At 43.8% G+C, this 22,011-nt stretch overlaps 7 protein-coding genes and 1 non-coding gene across 8 annotated transcripts; 3 read left to right on the forward strand and 5 right to left on the reverse strand.

Annotated features, from left to right (window-relative positions):
- Positions 1 to 28: 28 nt before the first annotated feature.
- On the reverse strand, positions 29 to 3,024 carry JR316_0001989 (putative cysteine--tRNA ligase; the record flags this gene model as incomplete). The annotated part of the gene is made up of 13 exons (XM_047887785.1): positions 29 to 381; positions 444 to 615; positions 678 to 933; positions 985 to 1,091; positions 1,150 to 1,278; positions 1,343 to 1,450; positions 1,508 to 1,737; positions 1,788 to 2,088; positions 2,145 to 2,270; positions 2,322 to 2,591; positions 2,649 to 2,745; positions 2,796 to 2,884; positions 2,935 to 3,024. The coding sequence occupies 13 exons, from the start codon at positions 3,022 to 3,024 to the stop codon at positions 29 to 31; spliced, it is 2,328 nt and encodes a 775-aa protein (XP_047752708.1).
- A 3,187-nt stretch (positions 3,025 to 6,211) lies between these two features.
- JR316_0001990 (cAMP-independent regulatory protein pac2) lies at positions 6,212 to 7,359 on the forward strand (the record flags this gene model as incomplete). Its single annotated transcript, XM_047887786.1, has 6 exons — positions 6,212 to 6,400; positions 6,455 to 6,511; positions 6,576 to 6,649; positions 6,705 to 6,799; positions 6,870 to 7,048; positions 7,105 to 7,359. The coding sequence occupies 6 exons, from the start codon at positions 6,212 to 6,214 to the stop codon at positions 7,357 to 7,359; spliced, it is 849 nt and encodes a 282-aa protein (XP_047752709.1).
- Positions 7,360 to 8,991: 1,632 nt separating this feature from the next.
- JR316_0001991 (cAMP-independent regulatory protein pac2) lies at positions 8,992 to 10,633 on the forward strand (the record flags this gene model as incomplete). The annotated part of the gene is made up of 4 exons (XM_047887787.1): positions 8,992 to 9,237; positions 9,292 to 9,347; positions 9,409 to 9,512; positions 9,570 to 10,633. 4 exons carry the CDS (start codon positions 8,992 to 8,994, stop codon positions 10,631 to 10,633), a joined length of 1,470 nt encoding a protein of 489 aa, XP_047752710.1.
- Positions 10,634 to 10,863: 230 nt separating this feature from the next.
- Positions 10,864 to 10,937, reverse strand: JR316_0001992. The gene has a single exon. It is a non-coding gene; the product is annotated as a tRNA-Val (tRNA).
- Positions 10,938 to 11,160: 223 nt separating this feature from the next.
- On the forward strand, positions 11,161 to 13,336 carry JR316_0001993 (Transcription initiation factor IIA large subunit; the record flags this gene model as incomplete). The annotated part of the gene is made up of 6 exons (XM_047887788.1): positions 11,161 to 11,178; positions 11,246 to 11,347; positions 11,430 to 12,128; positions 12,176 to 12,267; positions 12,965 to 13,198; positions 13,255 to 13,336. 6 exons carry the CDS (start codon positions 11,161 to 11,163, stop codon positions 13,334 to 13,336), a joined length of 1,227 nt encoding a protein of 408 aa, XP_047752711.1.
- Positions 13,337 to 13,560: 224 nt separating this feature from the next.
- On the reverse strand, positions 13,561 to 15,193 carry JR316_0001994 (pH-response regulator protein palC; the record flags this gene model as incomplete). The annotated part of the gene is made up of 5 exons (XM_047887789.1): positions 13,561 to 13,812; positions 13,881 to 14,400; positions 14,454 to 14,814; positions 14,875 to 14,956; positions 15,005 to 15,193. The coding sequence occupies 5 exons, from the start codon at positions 15,191 to 15,193 to the stop codon at positions 13,561 to 13,563; spliced, it is 1,404 nt and encodes a 467-aa protein (XP_047752712.1).
- Positions 15,194 to 15,680: 487 nt separating this feature from the next.
- On the reverse strand, positions 15,681 to 18,499 carry JR316_0001995 (uncharacterized protein; the record flags this gene model as incomplete). The annotated part of the gene is made up of 7 exons (XM_047887790.1): positions 15,681 to 16,097; positions 16,155 to 16,564; positions 17,369 to 17,443; positions 17,510 to 17,768; positions 17,835 to 17,975; positions 18,031 to 18,217; positions 18,282 to 18,499. 7 exons carry the CDS (start codon positions 18,497 to 18,499, stop codon positions 15,681 to 15,683), a joined length of 1,707 nt encoding a protein of 568 aa, XP_047752713.1.
- Positions 18,500 to 19,558: 1,059 nt separating this feature from the next.
- JR316_0001996 (putative oxidoreductase C24B10.20) lies at positions 19,559 to 20,618 on the reverse strand (the record flags this gene model as incomplete). The annotated part of the gene is made up of 6 exons (XM_047887791.1): positions 19,559 to 19,737; positions 19,787 to 19,828; positions 19,884 to 20,094; positions 20,154 to 20,218; positions 20,282 to 20,506; positions 20,558 to 20,618. The coding sequence occupies 6 exons, from the start codon at positions 20,616 to 20,618 to the stop codon at positions 19,559 to 19,561; spliced, it is 783 nt and encodes a 260-aa protein (XP_047752714.1).
- Positions 20,619 to 22,011: the final 1,393 nt, after the last annotated feature.

Genomic DNA, 22,011 nt, shown 5'->3' on the forward strand with positions numbered 1-22,011 from the left:
ATGTTATGTTAATCGTTATCAGAAAGCACTAGTTAGCGTTGGTTTTCTGCCACGCAAGGAAATCCTCGTGTAATTTTGCTTGGTTTGTATATTCTTTTTGGACCTTCTTCGCCTGGTTTTTCGTCAATTCTTTGCCTTCACCGTCGGTGAGAGGGAGCCCTTCATCATTCCACGACGAATATAATCCCTCTTGGACATTCGGGGGCTTAAACATCTCATGAGGAGGCACACGCCCCTTCTCAATTTTCTGGAGTCGTTTTTGGCGTTCTGCCTCGACAGAAGCTGCCTTCTTAGCCGCTTTTGCTTCCATCAATGCACGTTTTTCCTCTCTCGCCTTCATCAACTCTGCTGGATGAACCAATTTGACCAAAGCTTTGCCATCTAAATTATGGAAAACAATAGAAGTTAATAATAAACAACAATTGCTATGTTAGCGATATCACCTTCTTGGTCATCCAATGCGACGCCCACACTAACAAGATCGTTATCACGTAGTTTGTCGCACAGTGCAAGAATATCCTTCAGGGCATTGTCACCTTTAGCCATCGCCAGCTTTCGAACATTATCGCGGAATGATGACAAGATCCTCAACGACGGCATCAGAATCTCTTCCCTCTGTAGAATGGAAAAACAATTATGCTGCGGTTATCTTTCGGAACTTCGGTTATGGGACATACGTTGGCATTTCCTCCAGCTTCGTCTAATTGGCCCCAACCAATTTCGGACTTCTCACCCTCCCCAAGGCCGAACATTTTCAACATCTTGCCAACCCAATTAGCGATATTTTCTACCAGTTTGACGTTGAGCGCTTTGCCACGATTATTGATGTATACGTTTGTTTTCGATACTAAATCACGGAGGACGTCTACTGCTCCCGGTGTATTGAAAGAATCACAAAGGTGTTCCCTGAAAGTCATTTGACTCTGATACAAACTACAATTGAACTATGAGTTGTGTTAAAAATAAGCGAGAACAATATCATACGTTGATAATAACTCTTGCTCTGGTAGTTCGAAGTGATGTCGACCGTCAGATGCCACTTCTTCTGCGTTTGCTTGATATACGAGTGCCTTGACTGTGGTAAAAAAATTCTACAAGGTAGTGAGCAATTATACTACTACAACAACAACAACAACATATATCACTGACGTTGAGGGTAATCTCGAGGTTACGAACCTCCCCTGTCATCAATGCTTCGGAAAAGTCGACCTTTGAATTCCAGAGCTGAGTCAAAAAGGCAAGCCGTAATTGGCGAGCAGTAAACTTTTCCAAGATTTCCTAAGCAAATGTAATAAGTGAGAACCGTAATGATACCCTTTTTTTTAAAAAAAAAAACACGAACATCTATGGTAATGAAATTTTTCAATGATTTACTCATTTTTAATCCTTCAATATGTAAATGGCCTGTGTGAAGGAAGTAATTAACCCAGGCTTTGCAGTCGTGGTAGGCCTGAAAAAGAATATACATGAATAAAATTTAATTGTTGCTGCAACAAGGAACCAGTACTTCGGATTGAGCCATCTCGTTATCGTGATGAGGGAAGGCAAGATCGATGCCCCCCGAATGAATGTCCATATTGTCTCCAAAGATGGCGCTAGCCATAACGGAACACTCGATATGCCAACCTGGACGGCCAGGACCCCAAGGTGATGGCCATGATGGTTCTCCTGGTTTCGATGCTTTCCACAGTGCAAAGTCAGCGGCCGATCGTCTGCCAGTTTTGCTAGCTAGTGACCCTGATGACTGAAGGTAAGAAATTGCGTTGATATGAAGAGATAGATAGTACCTTCTCCCTCTTCAAGAAGATCCCGATTTCCGGTACTCCAGGGCTCTAATTTGGCATAGTTATGGTTTTCGGATTTGTCAAATGCGGGAGTATTGAAGTATACACTTCCTTCCGACTCATATGCATAACCGTTCGATATGATGCGTTCAACAAAAGAGACAATTTCTGGCACATATTCAGTAACTCGTGTCACTATATCAGGATCTCTGACTCTTAGGCGAGCCATGTCATCAAAGAATTTGCCTTCCCAAAAGGAGGCGAGCTTTCTGGATATAGCGGGATCTGTAACTGTAGACTTGAACTGAAGCAGTAAAGCAGTATTAGACGATTATACATAACGAGGAGTATGAACCAAACCTCAGCATCAAGACTCAGCACCAGTACATCCTTTGATGAGTCGATAAGTTGGTGAGCATGATTGCAGCTGACACTGCCATTTTCTAAATGAGATTTCGCAATATCGATGGCTTCCAAGGTGCGGCGCTACAAGACGAAATTTGAGGGAAATCGGGTGTAATCGATGTCACGACTCACTGCTGCAGAATAATACATATCGAACTTTTCGTCCCTTTTCAGGCACTCTTGTTTCCATGCTGAGTTTTGATAAGAAGCACATATTGTACGCCACGACTCCTCTTCCCGCCCTTCGATAATCTTCTCGTTTTCAGGTACACCTTTGTTGACGCGATTGCGAAGATAACTTGTCCAAGAGTTGCGGATTTTATCGAGGAGGGAGGGTGTCAAAGTACTCGTCTGAGATCTGAAAGTTTCCAAGATATGATTTTGACGAGCTCGTTCAATGATCTAGATGAGATAAAAAATGAAAATTACACTGTCAAGAGTGCCAACGGAAATTTCTACCTTGTCATCAATGTCCGTAACATTCATTACAAATTGGACATCATAACCAAAGTAATCCGTCATAATGCGTCTGAGTATATCTTGAGTAACATAGTTCCTATGTAACAATAATTAGAACCAGAATTAAAGACTATCTTTTTCCTGCACCTTGCATGTCCCATGTGCGAAGCGTCGTACACGGTGGGGCCACAATTGTACCACTTGACAAGTCGGCCATTTCGAGGAACGAATTCAGTCTGCCGAAGATTTCAGGTGAAGGATGGCGACATCATAACGATGATATAACCTTAGTTCTTGTTAGAGAATTATACAGTCGTAATACTGGCTCTTCCGTTTCTTTCGCTGGAATGGACCATGGAGGTTGTTGCACGGACATTGTGGATAGTGTTCGAATCTTCTGACCGCTGAAAAAAAAAACGTTATTCACCGATAGATGCTTGGCTGGTGGTAGTTTACAATGAACGCTGGCAAAGGCTCTAATCATTAAAAGGATAATCTTCATTTTGCAGTCGGAGTCATTTCAATTTGCTCAACGTGTCATGAGAAGTCACGTGACATGACGTTTATATTTTACCACCTTTTGGACTACGGCACAGAAGCGGCATGCCAGCCAAAAAGGCCTGAGACAGATTGAAAAACTTATCTACTATATACTGTCGACAATGTTTGATAGATTAAGTCTGTCAACTACATTAATCTTCGTCAACTGTTTTCTCTCTATTTGTGCATACCGCAGGCTAGTCAAACTTGCGTGACCCTGTGGACCCATAAGCGCCCATGATTGACCCTACATACTAATTGTTGTTAAGATTACGTTCAAGGAAAATGAACTTTGACTCGGGAATATTGAAAATCGTGAGCTGTACTAAAGTAATCATGTTACTAAGTTACTTCAATACAGTTCCTTGAACTTGTCATGGGTACCTCAGTAATCGATGCACACGAATCTCCTGTTCACATTTTTTGTTGTTTGTCACTAGATTGATTTTCGGTGATGCATCATCAAATTTTAATTATTACAATTTTAACTGAACCTCTTGTAGTGATCACAAGCATTTTCTTCCAGGCGATTTCCATTATAGAAATTCACATGGATGAGAAAATTTGATCGCCCACTGATCCCTCTGTGATGCTTCTATATTGTTCACACGTACAATTGTTCTTATACTGTCATATGTTGATCCTTCATTAAAGATCAATACTTGACAGCCACCCATTGAGAAAGCCTTCCTGTTTCTGGAGCATGTTTAGGCTTCTGGGCTCTTCCCGTCCTAGGATATGTTTCAGAGGAGTGATCTATCCACTTATCACCAGTGCACAGCATGGACATCATTGTCATAAGGTGGTCCAGCTTTCACTGTTAATTGTATATATTAAAAGTATGTCTTCTGCTGAACTGCGCAACTCAATACCCCACTGTCATTTAAATGGGCAAATTGTGGAATAGTTTGACTGGCTATGGCACAATATCGGAGACAAGCACGCAGACTGTTAAGGGTGGTTATCAATAACCTGCCTTCAGCTAAGTCACTACTATGCATGGTATATGAACCTAGGAAATGCCCTCGATGAGCTCAAGATTCTTTATCGGCGAGCGTGAATGGGGCAGTATAGCTATTTAATTTGATATCTATACAATATGCAAGGCTTGAGCTCATGAGATTTTCTTTCACATATCTACATCAGCAAAAGTGCTCGGATCCCCAAATGCCTTGTCAAGGCATTTGGAGGCGTCCAAAGGCCCCAATGCCCGAAAGGCATTGTGCGGTTCGTAACGAGAGACTCCGAAGACTGAAAGGCTTCGAATTATTTATTCCAAGGAAATGATTTAGGTAGTACTAAATATAGCCAAATCATTTGGTTAAAATTTGAGAGTGTCCGTAACATTTAGGCAACATTTGGGAGTCCCAAAAACATTTGGCAAACATTTGCCAGTGTTTAAATGTTTTACACTGTTCACATGGTTCCTTATTTAGTGGATCCCTCAGATTATCATAGCAAGTAAAAAGAACTTGTTGCATTAAGAAAACTTATACTACAACATGACTCCAAAAGGTACAGAGAAGCGAGAAAGTGGGTAAATAACAAAATGATGCTGAGATGATGTCATCAATAGATGTTACCCATGAATTATAGGAGCTACTTTGGTTGCATGATGTAAGCAAGGTGTGTGTGCAGAAGTGCGCATATACTCACCTAAAAGTTTGGGAACTAGTGAATAATTATATACCAAGCCGGATATCCAGTAGATCTAAGGCAGAAGGAGAACGGTCTACGGAAAGGCAGATACATGGTCAGTTGAGGATGATCTAATCAGAAAGGAAGTGGCAGAATTACCTGTGAGTTAGATTCAGCTATGATATACGAAGACTTAGAGTTGAAAAGTCCAAGCCCAAGTCCCACCAAGCGTCGCCGGAGTAGTGAACATGAGAGTATGTGGAAAGAAAGAAACGGGGGTTGAAAGAGATTATTATGCACAAACAAACAAATATTTGATCTCCGATTCACTCCGATTCATGCTGATCGCATTGTGACTTCGTTGACAGTCGAGAAATTGTACAGACCGGGTGACCAACTGTACAGAATTCTAATTAGAACTAATGTGGCTGTATAGCCAGTAAATTTTGGTGTGGATGAATTATTTCATCAGCATTTGAAAGTCCTGTAAACATTTCTCATAACCGAAGTGTAAAACCAAATGTTTTGTGACCTCTTTTAATTTTGTTAAATGATTCCTTCAAGGTTGCACAGTCTACGAATTTTTTTTTGTAAATTGTAGTTACTAGAAATTATTTGGTGCTTGTTTTGTGCTTCAAAAATGTTTGTGGGGCCTCCAAATGACCACCAAATGATTTGAGTGTTCCCAAATGTTGCCCAAATGTTTTGCGTGACATTACTGTGTCACGTAAAACATTGGCATGCCTTATAAGGCTCCCAAGGCATTTGGGGGTCTGGTCACTTTTGCTGATGTAGCAGTCTTCCCTCTTTACGCTAGTTACGCGCCATTGTGACCACATTGTTATACAGTTTTCCTGATTCACAAACAACAAAGTATCTTGGCTGGTTAGTGTTACTTCTTAATGTAAAGTAATTTAAATGACAATTCGGCGCCCCATTTTGCCCGGGACCTTTCTGATATCAAAAAGCACACCCAACCTGCTATGTTCTACATCACGTTATAAATAGACCACTTCGGAAGATCTGGTTCGAAACAATAATTGATTTCATGCACCATCTAACATCTATCTGGTATTTCGAAATCAGAAGATTTCCTTTGGTCTATAGAATACTCCGAATCCGTGGAAAAAAAAGACATGGGAGGCGACTCGGATCTCTCAATGCGATGATTTAGATAGCGTCTATGATTTTCACTGGAGATCACGCTGTGTTGTCCGCATTTTACTCTCTGACTTATAATAGCAAATAGCAATGAGTAACATGATCTAGCGATCACCGTATTTATTCAATCGGCAGTCATACTCAGCGCGATTCTTCGGCCGTATATAAAGAGATTCTCACCTTCTTCATCAGTTGTCGATTTACTCCCCTCCTCTCCCAATACCATGCAACCTCCTACCTGTGTAGGCATTCGCGTTAGGTCACCTCTTGATGCTATAACTATAATCCATGCTGTTCACCTAGGGATACTCCCACTAGTGCACCGCCGGCTTGACACCGACGAACGTCGAGCCATACAGTCTGGCAGTGTATATGTATGGGAGGAGCGAGGCCCTAATGCAGAGGCAACAGGAGTAATAAAGTCTTTCATTGCTTCACTGTGCACTTAGCGCTGATCAATGTCGCAGTTAGGGATTGAAAGGTGGACAGATTCGATTTCATGGGGTCCAAGTCGAGTCAGGGATGTAAGTAAAATTGGAATTTTTCCTTTGCATAGCATGATACACTTGCTTAAAAAAGATATGATAGGAGTTCCTTTTCTATCATGAGAGAAAACCCGCGCAACCCGAGCCTGATAATAGCACAGACTCGAGTGATACAAAGTATGTCATTTATCCAACTGAAAATTATTAAAATGGTAGTAATTTTGCTTTACAGTTTCCAACCCAGATACTACTACAGAAAGCCCCTAGTAAAGCAAACGTATTCCGTGTTCGTAAGGACTCACACCGGGAGGAGAAAGTGGCATCTAAGTAAGCTGGCAAAACCATAATCCCTATTCTTCGTGGACTGATGTCAAATCTATTTTTATCGCGATCATAGTTGCGTACTTCACGCAAGATACAGTGGATCAGCTTCGCAGCATTGAAGACCACCCGCAACTGAGAGGACTCAATGTTCCTGACGGACTATATGTTTGCGCCCGTAGTGCCAAAGGCCGCCCTCGCCACTCTTCGTCAGGTTCTATCGGAAACTATCCAATACCCACAGATCCAATACTTGTGAGCTACTGCTTCACTCGTTTATTATTGAAGAGAAGCTCATTCTTGCATCAAAGACTTATCCTGCTTTGTACCCACCCAGAGTCCCGCTTAGGGCAATCAATCCCACTGAACGTCTGGCTCCGTTGGCCTATTTGAAGAGGGTGCCCCCACCACGCCGCCACGCGGTGGATCAAATGGCTCTTATGTCTTTCTCCGGATTGCTGACATCGGATGAAAGCATTCGTAAAATAGATATCGACTCAGAGGATTACTATCCTTGGCGCAAATACGAGTCGGATTCCGACTTTCGAGTACCATTTCGTCGTTGAAAAATAAGCGCTGGCGACGTTCCAGCTACGGTCTCGGAAAACTCGTGCTGAGAAATCCGTTAAAGGAACGATCAGTAAATCCCCATAGATAAGAATCTCCTAGCACATAACTTCGCTTCAGTGCACGATGTATTGCAACACACTTGACACTTCTTCGATGCTATCCTTATCATTGTAACATCATTGTACTTTTATTGCCTCGTTTTATCCTTGTAGCATGTCGTTATAAATTATGTAACCTATCCAGTTTTGATTTGGTGTATGTAGGTTGATATAGTTCAATTGCATTCAAACAAACATAAGTTCGCATGAAGGTTAAAAAGATAGATTAGAACGTTTGAGGGTGGTGGTCCCGATAGTAACGCAACTTGGACACTTAAAGGGTCTGTCCAGGTCAAGGCTCCCAGCTAGCACATTTAAGGGCATCATAGCGTGACCGGCGCAAGCCGTGGTCAATGGGAGTGATGGACGCGTATCCTGTTGTAAAGCAAGGGAATACTTGATTCTATGTTCGTTTGCAGATATCGCATGTTGAGCTTCGTGGTTGAGCTTCGTGGAGAGAAAGGAAGTGAGCTCACGAACATTACTCGCCAAGAAGGAGGTGCCTGATATATGCGAACTGCGGCCGCCAATGTGTTCTTGTCATTGACCTAAGATTAACGTTCTTTATAGAAAGACGGCGTTTAAGATAAACATACAAATGTTGTCATCTTGGAACTACACAGTGGTTCTGAGCGATGGGCGCACAGTAGATGTGATAAGGTGAATTGACAAAAGAGCGTCTGCGTACATCGCCAATTGCTTTTGCATGCGTGGCCACGAATCGTTACATAGGAATACAGTCGATGATGTTTCCAAATACCTGAGGATATGGACCACCGACGAAATGAGGGACATGAGAAAGCAAGAATCACAAGCACCAAAATGTTATACCTGCCTGTCGATTTGACCCGATTCAGACTGATTCAGAACGGAAGGGACCTCGCCCGTGGGTCTGTGACGTATTGAAAAGGCCGACAGTCAAGGGCACGTAAGTTGATGCCTGCGGCAGCAAAATAGCGATAGCCTGAGATCTCACTTAATAGTGAGATTACAGAAGGCCAGTTTCGCAGTGTTCCTGTGAAACCAGAGACAAATCCGTAGCCGTGTGAGTGCGTAGGACAATTGAGGACCAGCGAATAAACAGAAAAAACGGGGTTCGATAAATCGAAGCGATTGTCGTAAGTGTATTGGTCGTGAACATGTTTGCGACAGTATGTTGCCGCTTCCTGGCCGTAGAACCATGAATAGGTTCACTGTCAAAAGCCACGGCGTTCTCACCAGCGGTCGACATTGCGAAAAAATGAGAAATAAACGAAACAAGGAAGGAAGGAGAAGTGGGGATATGTGAAAGATGGCAGAGGTTGTCCGGGGGTAAGTCTTGTGAATCTGTTATCTGCTGAATTTGAGTAGTTAGAGTAATTAGGGTTTTGAATCTCGATGAGAAAACAAAGATCCAAAAATGGGCCGATCAGATGAGCAGTGCTTCTGCTCTTCGTCAAATGAATTTGTTGCCAATCATATTCATAAGGAGGACTAGCATTTCTCACTCACCTTATATTCTTCTTTCTCTTTCCCCCCACTTACCTCCGAATGCAGCAGCCGACATGCACCAATGTTCGTATTCGCTCAACAGCCGATGCTCATAAGATATTTGCTGCTGTTCAACAAGGAATCCTCCATATGGTCACCAGACGCTTGGATGCAGATGAACGAATTGCACTGCGGTCTGGATGCGTTTATGCTTGGGAGGAACGCGGACCACATAGTGAACTCACTGGACTAGGCATCGAGCGGTTCACTGAAGGTCGGAGGTGGTCTCCTTCTCGTGTGCGAGATGTATGTCCATCAACGTTCTATTGTTTGGCCCCCTAATCATTATTATGTGTACAGGAGTTCCTCTTCTACTATGAGAAGTACTCTCCTCCTGCGGAAGCTAATCAAATAGGGTTCGTCTGTTTGTGCGTAGTGCTGACACTCAAACTAAACTGCGAAATCCTGTCGCGGTAGTAACGCCTCGGACCGTATGCCTCCTCGCGATTGGGACCCTTTAGTAAAGCAGACATACTCTGTATGGGTGGAGACAGAGAAGGGAAAAAGGAAATGGCACCTTAGTGAGTATACCATTTTAGAGAATTAGAAACAACGTTGACAACGTATCTTCCACCTAGCTGCCTATTTCACGCAAGCGACCATAGATCAACTAGGCACTATCGATGAGAACCCTCTAGTTCGGGATCTCCCCGTTCCTGATGGCATGTTTAAGAGTACCAGGGTTGGAAAGAGTCGAAACAAAACCGACGATGGTAGCCGTACGGATGCTGCTAGGGCAGCGACAACCATTCCACGAACATACGCACCTTTCCCAACGCCTTACCAGTATCAAGCACAGAATGGTTCTCCGAGTATGACTCCAGTTCTGATGCATGAACCATACCGAACTACTCGTGTCGAGGAACCGTCTCCTGTGCTTGAACCATCACCGTCTCCGGATTCATTCCAGGACCAGGGGAATTATGGGTTACACCAGAGGTCATACTCTTCGCTTAATAACCCTCCTGCCTCTACGTCTACTCCTCCATCTTATGCAAATCGAGTTTATTCCCCAGTTCCCTTAGCCGTATCTCAACCAATTGATCCGCATAGTCACCTACCGATCTATCCAGCTCCCGGTGTTCGTGTTGTAGATCGGCAATCGCGTACTATGCCAGTGAGCTCACCTTCATGGGACGAGGGGAATACTTCATACTACCCGAGATCTAGATACCCGGATGACCAAAGACATGAAATAGCCTCCCAGTATCCTATGTCTTCACCAGCGTCGTACATGACTTCAGTTGATTACCAATCCAATTTGGTTACCTCTCCTCAGACATACATGCCTCCGGGAACATCACTGCCTCAGTTATCTACAAGCCTAGGGAACAACATGTATTCGCCCTCAATGTCCAGCTCATTGCATTCAGCTCTTATTCTGCCGACCCAAAATAACGATGCCAATGAGTCGTATACTTTATCACCCCTTCAGATACCTGGCAGGCTACATGCTAATGTTTATTCTCCCTCACGATCTTTGGAAATGCAAGTTCACAGCGAGGATACACCGTCAGAGGACATCGACCATGAAGGGTCGCTGGCTCCTTTGGATGTGCTTAGGAGGCCAAGCAGATTCCGCAGAGACCCAATGGACGAAAAGACATTGAGGTTACTTCGTGAAAAACGATCGAGTTCTTGATACTTTAACCGGCCTGATTCCACCGAATTCTTTCTTGTGCGATATATCAGTATATTAATACTGTCAAGATATCCTTTTCTCCATTGAGGCTTTCGTTTTATTTATGTCTGCTCAGTCTGTACATTAGCAATAGCATAGCCAAGGATGAACTTTGACATAATCCCCATAGGACACAGGCTTGTATGTAATATAGATAGTTGTAGAAGCTCGTCGTCGGGTACAACAAAAAGTGATTCGACCCAGGCTCGAACTGAGGACCTTCTGTGTGTTAGACAGATGCGATAACCAACTACGCCATCGAACCGTTACAGACAAGTATATATTGTAAATTGTCAAATAGCTGGAAGTAGGGTCCGTGCGTGAGATAATTGTGAGTCATTCTATGTCGTCGGAGTTTGAAACTTCCTGGGTTTGTTCGGATTTGCATGTGGTATAAAAGGGAAGCCCTCTTGCCTTTCCCCCACGTCGCACGTCGGACTCCCCAGCGGCTGTAGTCAATTCAACCAACGTTGCCACAACGTCCGACCATGTCGAATAAGATAGTGGTGAGCTGCTCACCAATACCTTGTGTGTAGTATCGCAATTGGTTTTAACACCAATGTTTTCCTTGAGCCTACTATCTATCGAGCTGTGATAGACGATGTTATCCGTGCCATTAAGCCCGAATTCGACGAATATGGTGTTTCTGAGGATGTCCTAGCTCAACTGCAGCGTGTAAGTTTGACTTTCTAACAACCTCATTTATCTTCAAGCTCTGAATATCAGCCTTGATGAATTCTACCATATCATCCTATAGAAATGGGAGGACAAAGTTATCGCATCCCACGTAGCAGAATTTGAAACACCTGCGCCACCCCCATCTGCCCCATCGGCTACCCATCCTGCGATAGTTGCTGCAGCGGCCGCTCAGCAGCAACCACAAATACATCACGTATATCCGACACATCCCCTTATGATTCCACACTACGGCCAGCAACACAACCCTTACGCCCCCATAGCTACCCCACAACCGACAGTGAAAGCTGAACCTGTTGATAATAGATATGTGTTAAACCCGCCTCCGTACACTTTACCCCCTCTTCCGGGTCCCAATATTGCAACCAGGCACTTACCTGCCCCAGCGACAGTGTCCCCTAATCCAGGTGGACAAACGGGTGTAATCAATTTCCCTCGAAATGGACAAACTCAATCAAGCGTATCGCGACCATATGCTATCCCTGCTCAGACGTCTACGACACAGACCCCAAGGTTACCGCAAGTCGATGGTCCATCTGAGTCATCTGGTGACGAGGATTCGTCTTCTCCTCCTCCTGGACAATTTGCTCCAAGAACCTCTCACCCTTCTTTGCCTCAGCCTCCAGCCCCTTCTGGACCTTCGAATCAAGATTCCGAGGCCATCAACAGTGACCTCGATGATTCAGATACAGAAAATGAAGACGAAGACGAAGATGGTGGCGCAGGGGAAACCGACATAGTTTTTTGCACTTACGATAAAGTAAATGATTCTAAATTGTTTTCAACACCTGGCTAATTTTTGAACAGGTTGCCCGCGTCAAGAATAAGTGGAAGTGTGTATTAAAAGACGGTATGATCCATATCAATGGCAAAGATTATCTTTTTGCCAAATGTACAGGGTACGATTCTTTGAATTTTTTTTTAGTTGTCATCTCTCATATCTCAGCAGAGAGTTTGAGTGGTAACCGGTAATCACTTATCGCCCTCCCGACGAACTACAGTCGCCTTTTATGAATGTATTAATATATTTCACGCTTTCCCTCCCTCAGTTTATCTCCCCCTCTTCTTGTCGTGTTGGAAACATTTCCCCCCTTTTTGTCCTTGCATGTCGTTAACTTTACTTGCACCGCTGCACATTACATCTATCTCCATCAACCACAGTCTACTTGTCGTGATTGGCGTAATTTACGCCCATCCAATAAAAGCTTTTTGAGTACCACAATTCTATATTAGAATCTTTATATATGCGTGTTCTTCCATCATGACGATGTGTGCCATGTACATACACCAGCTCCACTTGAAGTCGATCCCCACTCACATCACACCACACAGGACCTTGCGAGAATGACATAGTGTGGATCCTCAAGGCCTCAATCTCTGGTATAAAGTACCTTGTTTTGTAGTCTCGTGTCCATTGTTTCCAACCTTGTTGCCTTACATGCCTCTGTTTAAGTCAAACTCAACCGCCTCTTCTTCCGGTAGCGATCAGCGATCCAGCACCTCACCATCGAGGAAGAAGAGTATTTTCTCATCCAACCGTAATTCGACACCACCGCATTCTACGAACAATTCTGGGTCGGGATTTTTTTCCCATAGACGATCAAGCTCCTCTAGTACAGACCGTCACAACGGAGGAAAGGGAAATAGTTTTCTTGGAATGGGTCGAAACAATCGTTTAGACGACGATCCATCTATCCAGGGTGCCAGGGAAAAAGTTTCCGCGGCTGAAGATGCAGAAAAGGAGGCAGACAGGGCATTGATTGAAGCTCGACAACGCGTCAAACTTGCCCGTGAACACGTTCAGATGCTTGAGCGCGAGGCACTCGAAGAGTAAGTTGCATACATCATACATGCACAGAATACATTGTTGACTGGACCACTTGCAGGGCAAAGCGTGCCAAAGCTAAACAAGCTCAGGCAAAGATCGTCAGCAAAAGTGCAAAAGGATTGGGGCGCCATGGAATGTAGACTACAAATCTCAATCCATTGTAATCCGTCTAGCATTGGAACCTTGCCCTTCCTATGTCGATTGTCTTGGCTTTAACTTTCTCGGTTGTTGTGAACGGACACGTAGTGTAATGTACGAACATATGTGTAAAATGGCTTTCATGTTCTTCCAGATGAGAAGGGTGATAATACATTGATAAGATTGAGATAGTATTTGGATCAATGATTATTGACACCAATACATCCTAGAAATAGGAGCCCGCCCCTGCATAGTTTCCTGTAGACTTGGGCAATTCTGCTTCGGGTGAACGTTCTCGTCCGTCCTGGAGGTCATGATCTAACGTTTGAAGTTGCTCCGTTTGTCGACACGCATGTTCCAGAGATCCAGGACCAAAGGCCGGAATTGGGGGCGTAAATGGCTTCGACGGCAAAGCAATTCTTCCACCAGGAATGCGAGACTGCAGATCCTTCTGCGTTGGAACAGGCTGGAAATGAAGCTTAACCGCCACAATGGCATTGTGAATATACAGTGTGAGTGGAAAAAATCACAGAGGAAGCTGCTCACAGTATCGTTCATTTTCTTGTAATACTTGAAAAACACGTTAACATTCGTTAATTCGTTGTTAATGTCGCTTTTCCGTAGTTCCTCTTTCTCCTTCTCTCCGTTTCCGAGCGACACGAGCCTGCCTCCGTCTTTGATGTCCTCCAATTCCTTTTTGGCCCACTGCAGGAAGGCTACGGCTTCACCTCCTCTATCGGTACCGCCTTTTTCCCCTGCATCCACACCGAGCCATTTATGCGATAGCGCACTATGGAGAGACGCTTGATTACTTAAATAACGACGCAAATCCGACGCAACGTCCTTAACTGAATGCCCGGAAGATGCATTCTTGCTAGCCCCCGGTGTCTTGGCCAAAAGACGCGCGGAAGAGTATAAAGAGGTGCATTCAATGTGTAACTTCGCGAGGAGCGCAGGTGGCGGGTGGGATTTAGGTAAAGGGGGACCTGGTGCGACGTTGCTGTCGTAGGCTGATTTCGACAGCAATCGTCTGATAGCCAGGGTTTGGGCGTCTGCGAGTGACATCCTGATTTTTAGATTGAGTAATGCTCTAACTTCATGAGACAAAATTTGACCGACTTCGATAAAGCACTGATGACTTCACGACTGAGGTCGGGGGGCCTATGGAATCCAGGAGGGCTGCCGCGAGAAGACTCCCATTCCGGCAGAACGCTGTCACTAATAAAAGTGAACACACCACTTGCCCTGCATATAAAATCGACGGCAACGTTGAGCTTGTCTTCCTTTGACTTTCTTTCCAAGTCTGATATGGCACGATCGAGTTCATATAGCCCCACCGAAGCCACGATCGAATGTGCCAGATTAGAAAGAGCAAAGGCATAGGTCAGCAGAGTGAACGAGTAGTCTGCGTACAATCCGGGAAAGTCGAGCTTGGGTGCATTGAACAGGTTTGCTGAGAGTGTCGTTCGCCAACCAAATTCTACATTCATCTAGTGAATCAGTTTTCGAACAGATAGATATGCGCGGCAATAAATCATACTGGGTTCATTCTTCAATCCAATATCGTCATGAGCGACACATTCAATCAACGCTCGGATATAGGGTAGATATTCTTCAATTGCCTAAAGATTTGTTGTCATAATATCCATACATGAAGCAGAAAGATCTACCTTCACGAGACCTAAGAAGTCCTTTTCGTCATGATCGGACCGTTTGCATTCTTTCAATGCTCCTCGCAAGTTGGCCCTAGCTTGGGTTGCTTCCGGTATGAGATGGGTATAGATTCTGTCCCTGCTGTGGTCAACGCAAAAATCTGAAAATGCTACAGCGCTGGTGGTTGGTAGTTGGTATAAATACATGGCCTGAGTTCAAAGTTCAAGTCTAAGACCTCCGATGTTGTACCGGTACTTATAAGGCAATTAGAGTCAAAAGCGCGGACCTGGTACTGTAAATATCTCGTATGCATGAACATTAACTTACATAGATTCTCTTTCAACATGAGCAAATGTTCTATCTTTCGGTGTGAGCCCAAAGCTGCCTTCTGTCAACATTGCCAGTTCATCCTTGTAAAATCAGCCTGAAAACCAGATTGCCGCAGGCCTGGATGCAGACTACAGTGAATGAATGCCAAGATGCCTACCATAAGTACATTCAAAGGCGAAGAAAAATATACTCTACAATGATAAAGAAATATGAAAAATACATCAAAGTCTTATAAGTACGTCACAGAGCAGAACTACTACCAATGTCAGCCATTGGGTAGTGGTAGCATTGATCACCGGGAAATAAGGGTGGCCAATATTACTTTGGTAACTGCATGAGCTATCGCCAACATTTGTCACGGTTCTATGACCCCGGCGGCACAGGCGGAAGAGATTTATCGCCGGGCGATATGCCATCATGAGTAAACTCATCGTTTCTTCTGGTACGGTGTCTTTGTTGGTATGTCGAAGGTTGGACGTCGTGACTTGGGACATCGGATGGTTGATAAGATAGGGCAGGTGACAAGTTCATAGCTTGTATATCGTACATTCTATTTGTCGATTCATGGTGATCACCACTCAGCATCCCAATTGGTCTCACAGTTAGACCAGGGTCGTACAATCGAACCCCCCTCGAAGAGGTTTCATTTCCGTGTCTGGATGATGGTTGCCGCAATTCTAAAGCACTACGAGAACCCGAGGGCACCGCACCGTGATCATAGTCGTAGTAAGCGTTGTCTTCATCATGTTTGTATTGTTCAGGGTCGTATTCAAGGGAATACTCAAAAATATAAATCAATTCCGGCATATTCAAATTTTTAGATGATGGAAAGCATACTTTAGGAACAACATTGAAGACTACTCCATCTACTATCGGATCGTTATTAACACCTTTGATCTTGACGTTCTGGGATTTCTTGCTGACTCCTCGGGTTAAGATTTTTTCGTTTTCGTTGCCTTTGCCTTCGTAATGTCGGCGTAGAATTGGTAACGCATGTGAATGAATCATTGGTGTAAAAAGTACGGCTTTTAGAGCTGGATGGCAGTATCGATCTTCAAGATTATAACTAGTGCTAGACTGCTGGGAACGAGCGACGGCTCTTGAGAATTCTTGATGTTCTGGTAAGTGATACTGGAAGTTGTTGGCAAACTTCCTATTCAGGTAGAATTTGAACAGAAGGAGAATTACGAGAGGGGGGATTGACGCGACGAGTTGCAAAGATTTGAATTGATTTTGGAGACCAATGGCTGTAAATTGATCGGTTGACTAATTAAGCTAATTCACGAAGTGTAATAACTTACTGAGAATTATCATAAACTGCATGAACATTGCGGAAAATATAAGCCGATTTGCAACTACATTCCACATCCGCTTATGAAAGGGGAAAGAGTCAATGTGTAAAGTACCTAAGAGAAATATCACTCACACCACCACTCTCCACTTTCGTGACATAGGTATACATTAATTGGTATTTGTAAACCCAGGAGCACAACCAAAAGACAATAGCTGCAGCTAATGTCACCAAAGGTGCCAGTGGCGCAAACAGCAGACCCACAGTAGCCATAAAAAGCTTCAAGTCACCATTAGTGAAACATCGCCGCGAACGTCGGTAAAATTATTTACCAGGCTAGAGCTTAAACGGAATCCAGCGTCAATACATCAGACAGGAATCAAGTACATATTCCATACTATTGAATTGCGTAGTCAAACACGGGGGGTTTGGTGTGCTCTCGAATCTCTCTAGGAGTGCGTCCGTGGATTCTGACGGCAACATGAGTCGGAGATGTATAGTGCCAGTGTTTACCAACCTAGCTCTGACGGAAAGCCATATTAAGTTGAATAGCTGAGACAAGTTGAGAATGGCGAAAAATCCTTGCAAACTGATAATTATCAGCGCTTTTGAAAAGCCAAGCAAAGTATATACACACGGAAACCATTTGAGCCAAAAGGACGATTGATCCACGTAGGTCCGTGTTACTCTCGCTGGTAGTTCTTTCCGTGCACAAGTTCTTTTGTTATTCTGTTGAATTATCAATAAGAACACAACGTACTGTCAAGGTTTTCAATAATGGTTTTGAAATTAGCGCCTTGTCTCTGTACAGCTTCCACAATTTCCAGTGCGGAGTCTGCCATCGTGTTTTGAGAAAATTAGCAAGGATCATTGAAAGATACAAAAGTGAGTTCAAACTCACGGAAAATCACCCCAAGAATGGTAAAAATAATCAATTGGCTGACAATTAGGAATGCAAAGTATCTTGCAATAACAATTCTAGCGAGGTTTGTATGAGTAGGTGCACCCATGTATTTCGACAACCAACGCATGAGCCGTGGTAAAAAATAATTGAAAAAAGCTGCAATGATAGGCGGGGCAAGTCCAGAGACCAATGCGTAGGAGATGGGAGAACTGTGTGACCAGGTCCGAAGGAAAGGTATATAACCCGAAGCAGCAAGCTGGCGAGAATGGATTAGGTTAGTCAATATTCAAGACACTAATCGGCCAAAAAAGGTCCTGTATACACTCACAGCGTCAAGATTTGCTAGAGAAGCGATTGGAAATAGGGGGAAAAGGCTCAAGGCACTGAAAAACATCATCAACAGGAAGCCTGTGGTTCGTCTAAACTGTTTGCTTGGTTTTGAAAGACCTATATTGCTCCAGATCTCAAGGATATGTAAGAAAAAGAAAGCGGATAATCCAAACTACTTTGTAACATACGATGTCTCTGGGGTTGGGAGCGAGTTTGAATGTTAAACCCTTAGGGTGTTCTCCTTTTAGTTCTCGAGCAGCAGCATGAGCCAGAGGAATGGTGGCTATTGTGGCGAACCCATAATTCTCTGTGCGTTTTGGATCAAGCTGTGCGCGGTACTGTTGGACCGCACCTTCCGCACGGCGTACCTTCGACCTTCGTAATTGAAAGCAAGTCAGAAGGTGAAAAATGAACAAGGATGGTGTAATTATGTGCTTACGTATAGTATTTGATAGCATCCACGCGAGTCCCTCCAAGACCGCAAAATCCTCCAATGATGATGGTTGGTCTGTGACTGGACGGTTTTCCTCCATTGGTATACTTTGCAACGACTTCTTCCAACTGAATTACCGCTTCGTCATGCTGTTCTATTAAACGTGGAAGCTCCCCGACATGTTTGCCTATGCGAGTTGAGGTAACAGGGTATGGCAGCTGCATTGACTGAAAAATCTTAAATAGAGCTGCATCGGATTGACGTCGCGGTGGAATATTTGTGATACAAAGTGTCCGGGCGTGAGACATGCGTTGGTATTCAGCTGACCGGAGCCAATGTTTCCGTAAACTGTATATTCCCTTCCAGTGGTGATGTATAAAAAGGATAAGAAGGCAAGTGAAAATATAAGTTGCACCAATGTGCGCGTAAAGACGAACACCTTGAACGTCTCGGATGGACATAGCGCTGAGGAGGTCATACTGGGGTGGTCTGACAGATAGTGAGTACAAGAAATCAAGAGGAATGAGAGCCCCACATCCTATCACAGAGATAAGAGTGAAGAGCCATCTCAAAAGATGAAGAAATCGAAGGAAGACAACAGCATCGAGGCCGATAGTAGGGAAGAGTTCGGCTTCGTGATTGTGCAATAATGGTGGGATCCAGCCGCAGAATGAGTCTGAGATGCGTGGAGGTTTTTTATGACTTGAGTGATATTTGACCTTGGGTTCATAAACAGCCTTAGGGTTTCCGAGCATAAATGAAAGATGACAGGAAGGTAGGTGTACGATGACTTCTAATACCTTGTGACTGGGTCGTAAAAAATTGAACATTACTATCGTGAAAATCTTTGCCATATGATTCTTAGCAGAATATAGCGCATACATAAAGATATTAACGTACTGACAAGACTGTCATCACAAGGACTTGTATCAAAACAGCCCTCGGTGCGAGGCTTTGGCTGATGTTGAACAACTGTTGCACTCCATTAGCGTCAATTCTGGAGATTAAAAGGAGAATCATGATTTGCAAGGGGCTAATTGAGCAGCCCTCCCATTCTTAAGGCACCAGGGGAGCAGGAGAGGAAAGGATTTATTCAACAGTGGTCTCTATGATATGTGGTTGAAACTGAACACGGTGCGTGAAATCCCTGACTACCCTTATTTGGCAAGGCAATCACTCACGATCATGTGATCAAAAAATATACACAACCGCTTTTGACTTGTTACGAACTACTTCCACCTTGAAAACTACTTGACAGAAGAATAGAAGAAACCGTTCACCTTTTACCAATACGGGAGCTTGGTTCCATCTACATGCATAAATTCTCCGCCATTTCTCTCCCTGGTGGAGCCATCTATGATTTTGACTAGTGATTCAACGACATTGCCTGCAGATAGCTGAGGCATGCTTTCTATCATGCGCTGAAAATTTCCCGTTTTGTCGGCTTCAACAATGTTGTCGACTTTGCCAAATTAGAATTTGAAGAAAAAAAAGTTGAATTCTCAACTTACCCATATCTGTGCCCACCGCGCCGGGAGATAAAGGGAATGCCACTGGTCTCAAGATGGTGAGATAGCTATACAATACGAATCCTTGGTTTGTGCTCACCTAACCACTCATTCTCAAAATGAATCTTACGTGTTGCCCAATGAAGTGCTGCTTTGCTAGTTCCATAGCACACACTTCCAACGGGACTTTCGATAAATCCTCCACTGATACAACCTCCGCTACTACCAAGGGAAACAAATCGTGGATTTAAACTTTTTCTAAGGAGCGAATAAGCAGCCTGAAAGAGGGCAATAGGACCCATCGCATTGACCTTTTTATACAGTGGTGAGTGGGTTGGAGCGGTCAATCATAGGAGCAGGCATAACATACCAGAAAGTGATTTTCCATATCACTGAGGGTTACTTCGTTGACTTTTCCAAAGGCATTGGCAACACCTGTGAAATGCACAACCAATCAGATTCATATTCGAAAGCAGCTCTTAAAACACACCGTCTTACCCATGCAAGCTATTACAGTGTCCACCCGACCATGACGTTTGTCGATTTCTTTCATTGCCTCATGGTTCCCTGCGACATCCCCGGCAACGCATTTAATAATCGCGAGTCGATTTGGGTACTTTGACTTCAACTCTTGCAAAGCGATTGCTTGGTCAGGATCTCGCGCTCCGGCATAGACAAAGGCTTCCTTGTTGGATGCGAGTATGTATGAAGTCATGCCATAACCTACAGGTATCGTTTAGTGAAGATTAATTTGAGGCAAGAAAAATTGTTTACCTATACCACGAGGGCGATTTGCGCCAGCTATGATATAAATTACAGAGTCACCAGAGGCCATGATTGTTTGGGATAGTCTGGATGAAGCTTTTCCTACCCCACTTATAAAGGGGCAGCCAATTCCAATTACTTAACTTTATGTTAAGTAAGACCAAACTTACATGTTAAAGACTGTGAGGGTTCCCATTATGATTAGCAATTCCCTTTATTAATCACATCCTTCCCGACGTTGATATAAAACACTTTCTATTACAGGAAATAAACTAGGATATGTTACGTGAGAAGTATTACTCAAGAACGGGAACAGAGGGCAATCGTTTCTGTACTAGCTAACCAATCTTGCAGTTGCGAGCGGCCAACATCTAGTTCTCGTCTATTACGGACATCGAAAGAATTTCTGCTTCTCCAAGTAGAACTGTCTAAATATTTAATTCAATCTTGTTATATGTGCCATATGTTGCTAAGTAGTAATAGTATTTCAGTCACGGTACGTGTACCTGCAACAACTTCACAGGGCACTAGTACTAGTAACAACAGTTGAAGAGTCTTAATCTGCCACGGTTTTAGAAACAGGTGTGATAGTATATTCACCAGGGAAAGGGCTTCTAGCCACATAGGGTGACCTATCAGTGCAATCGTGGATGATCCACGATTGCACTGATAGGTACCTGCCTTAAGGATAACGCTTATTCGCTACGGAAATGGCTTGGGAAGTGTTCAAATTTCGCAATCACAACACATCGGCGGCATTCTTGTATGCTGGAAGTGTGAATGACGCATAGGAAAGACAACCGACGAAAACAAGCTACGTTAAAGTTGGTTACTCCCTTGTAAGTTGTGCTCCTTGGCAAGAAACGGTACGAAAGTTGCACAATTCCCTACTTACCCTTGCAACCTACGTTTTGCACAACTGGTAGTTCTGGTGACAGGGTCACCCAGGGTCACCTGTTTCAAAATCTCAAGCACACCCCGGGTCCCGGCACAATTGATTCATGATCGCGGACATCCAACTTGACGGGATGATCGGGGGGCCATGGCAGAAATCGCAAAACACAAAACGACCACCATGCAGAAATGCCATTCTTTTGTTCGATTCATTCTCAACTGCAGGACTAGCACAGACTCTCCCCAGATGCAAGTCTTCGTTCCGAACATTTCTCCAAATCCGGTGACTCTTGACATCTGTGGAATATCTGTGCTCATCACGCTGTAACCATTACGTCTACTTATGTTCACGTACACCCGTAGCATCAAAAATCTGTCGACACAACGAAAGATGTCATTATAATGATCTTGGCTACTTAATGAACAAGGCAGTGATATGTGCCATATATACTCTTGTGGACATGTCACTCAGCGTTTGCTTGTACGTTGACTGACTGTCATGGCTTGCTGAGCAGGTTTTTCTGGGTTTCTGTTTGAACGCGTTTCCTCTCCTTTCGTTCATATCTCCT

Source organism: Psilocybe cubensis, chromosome 2 (assembly GCF_017499595.1).
Source record: "Psilocybe cubensis strain MGC-MH-2018 chromosome 2, whole genome shotgun sequence".
NCBI lineage: Eukaryota > Fungi > Basidiomycota > Agaricomycetes > Agaricales > Agrocybaceae > Psilocybe > Psilocybe cubensis.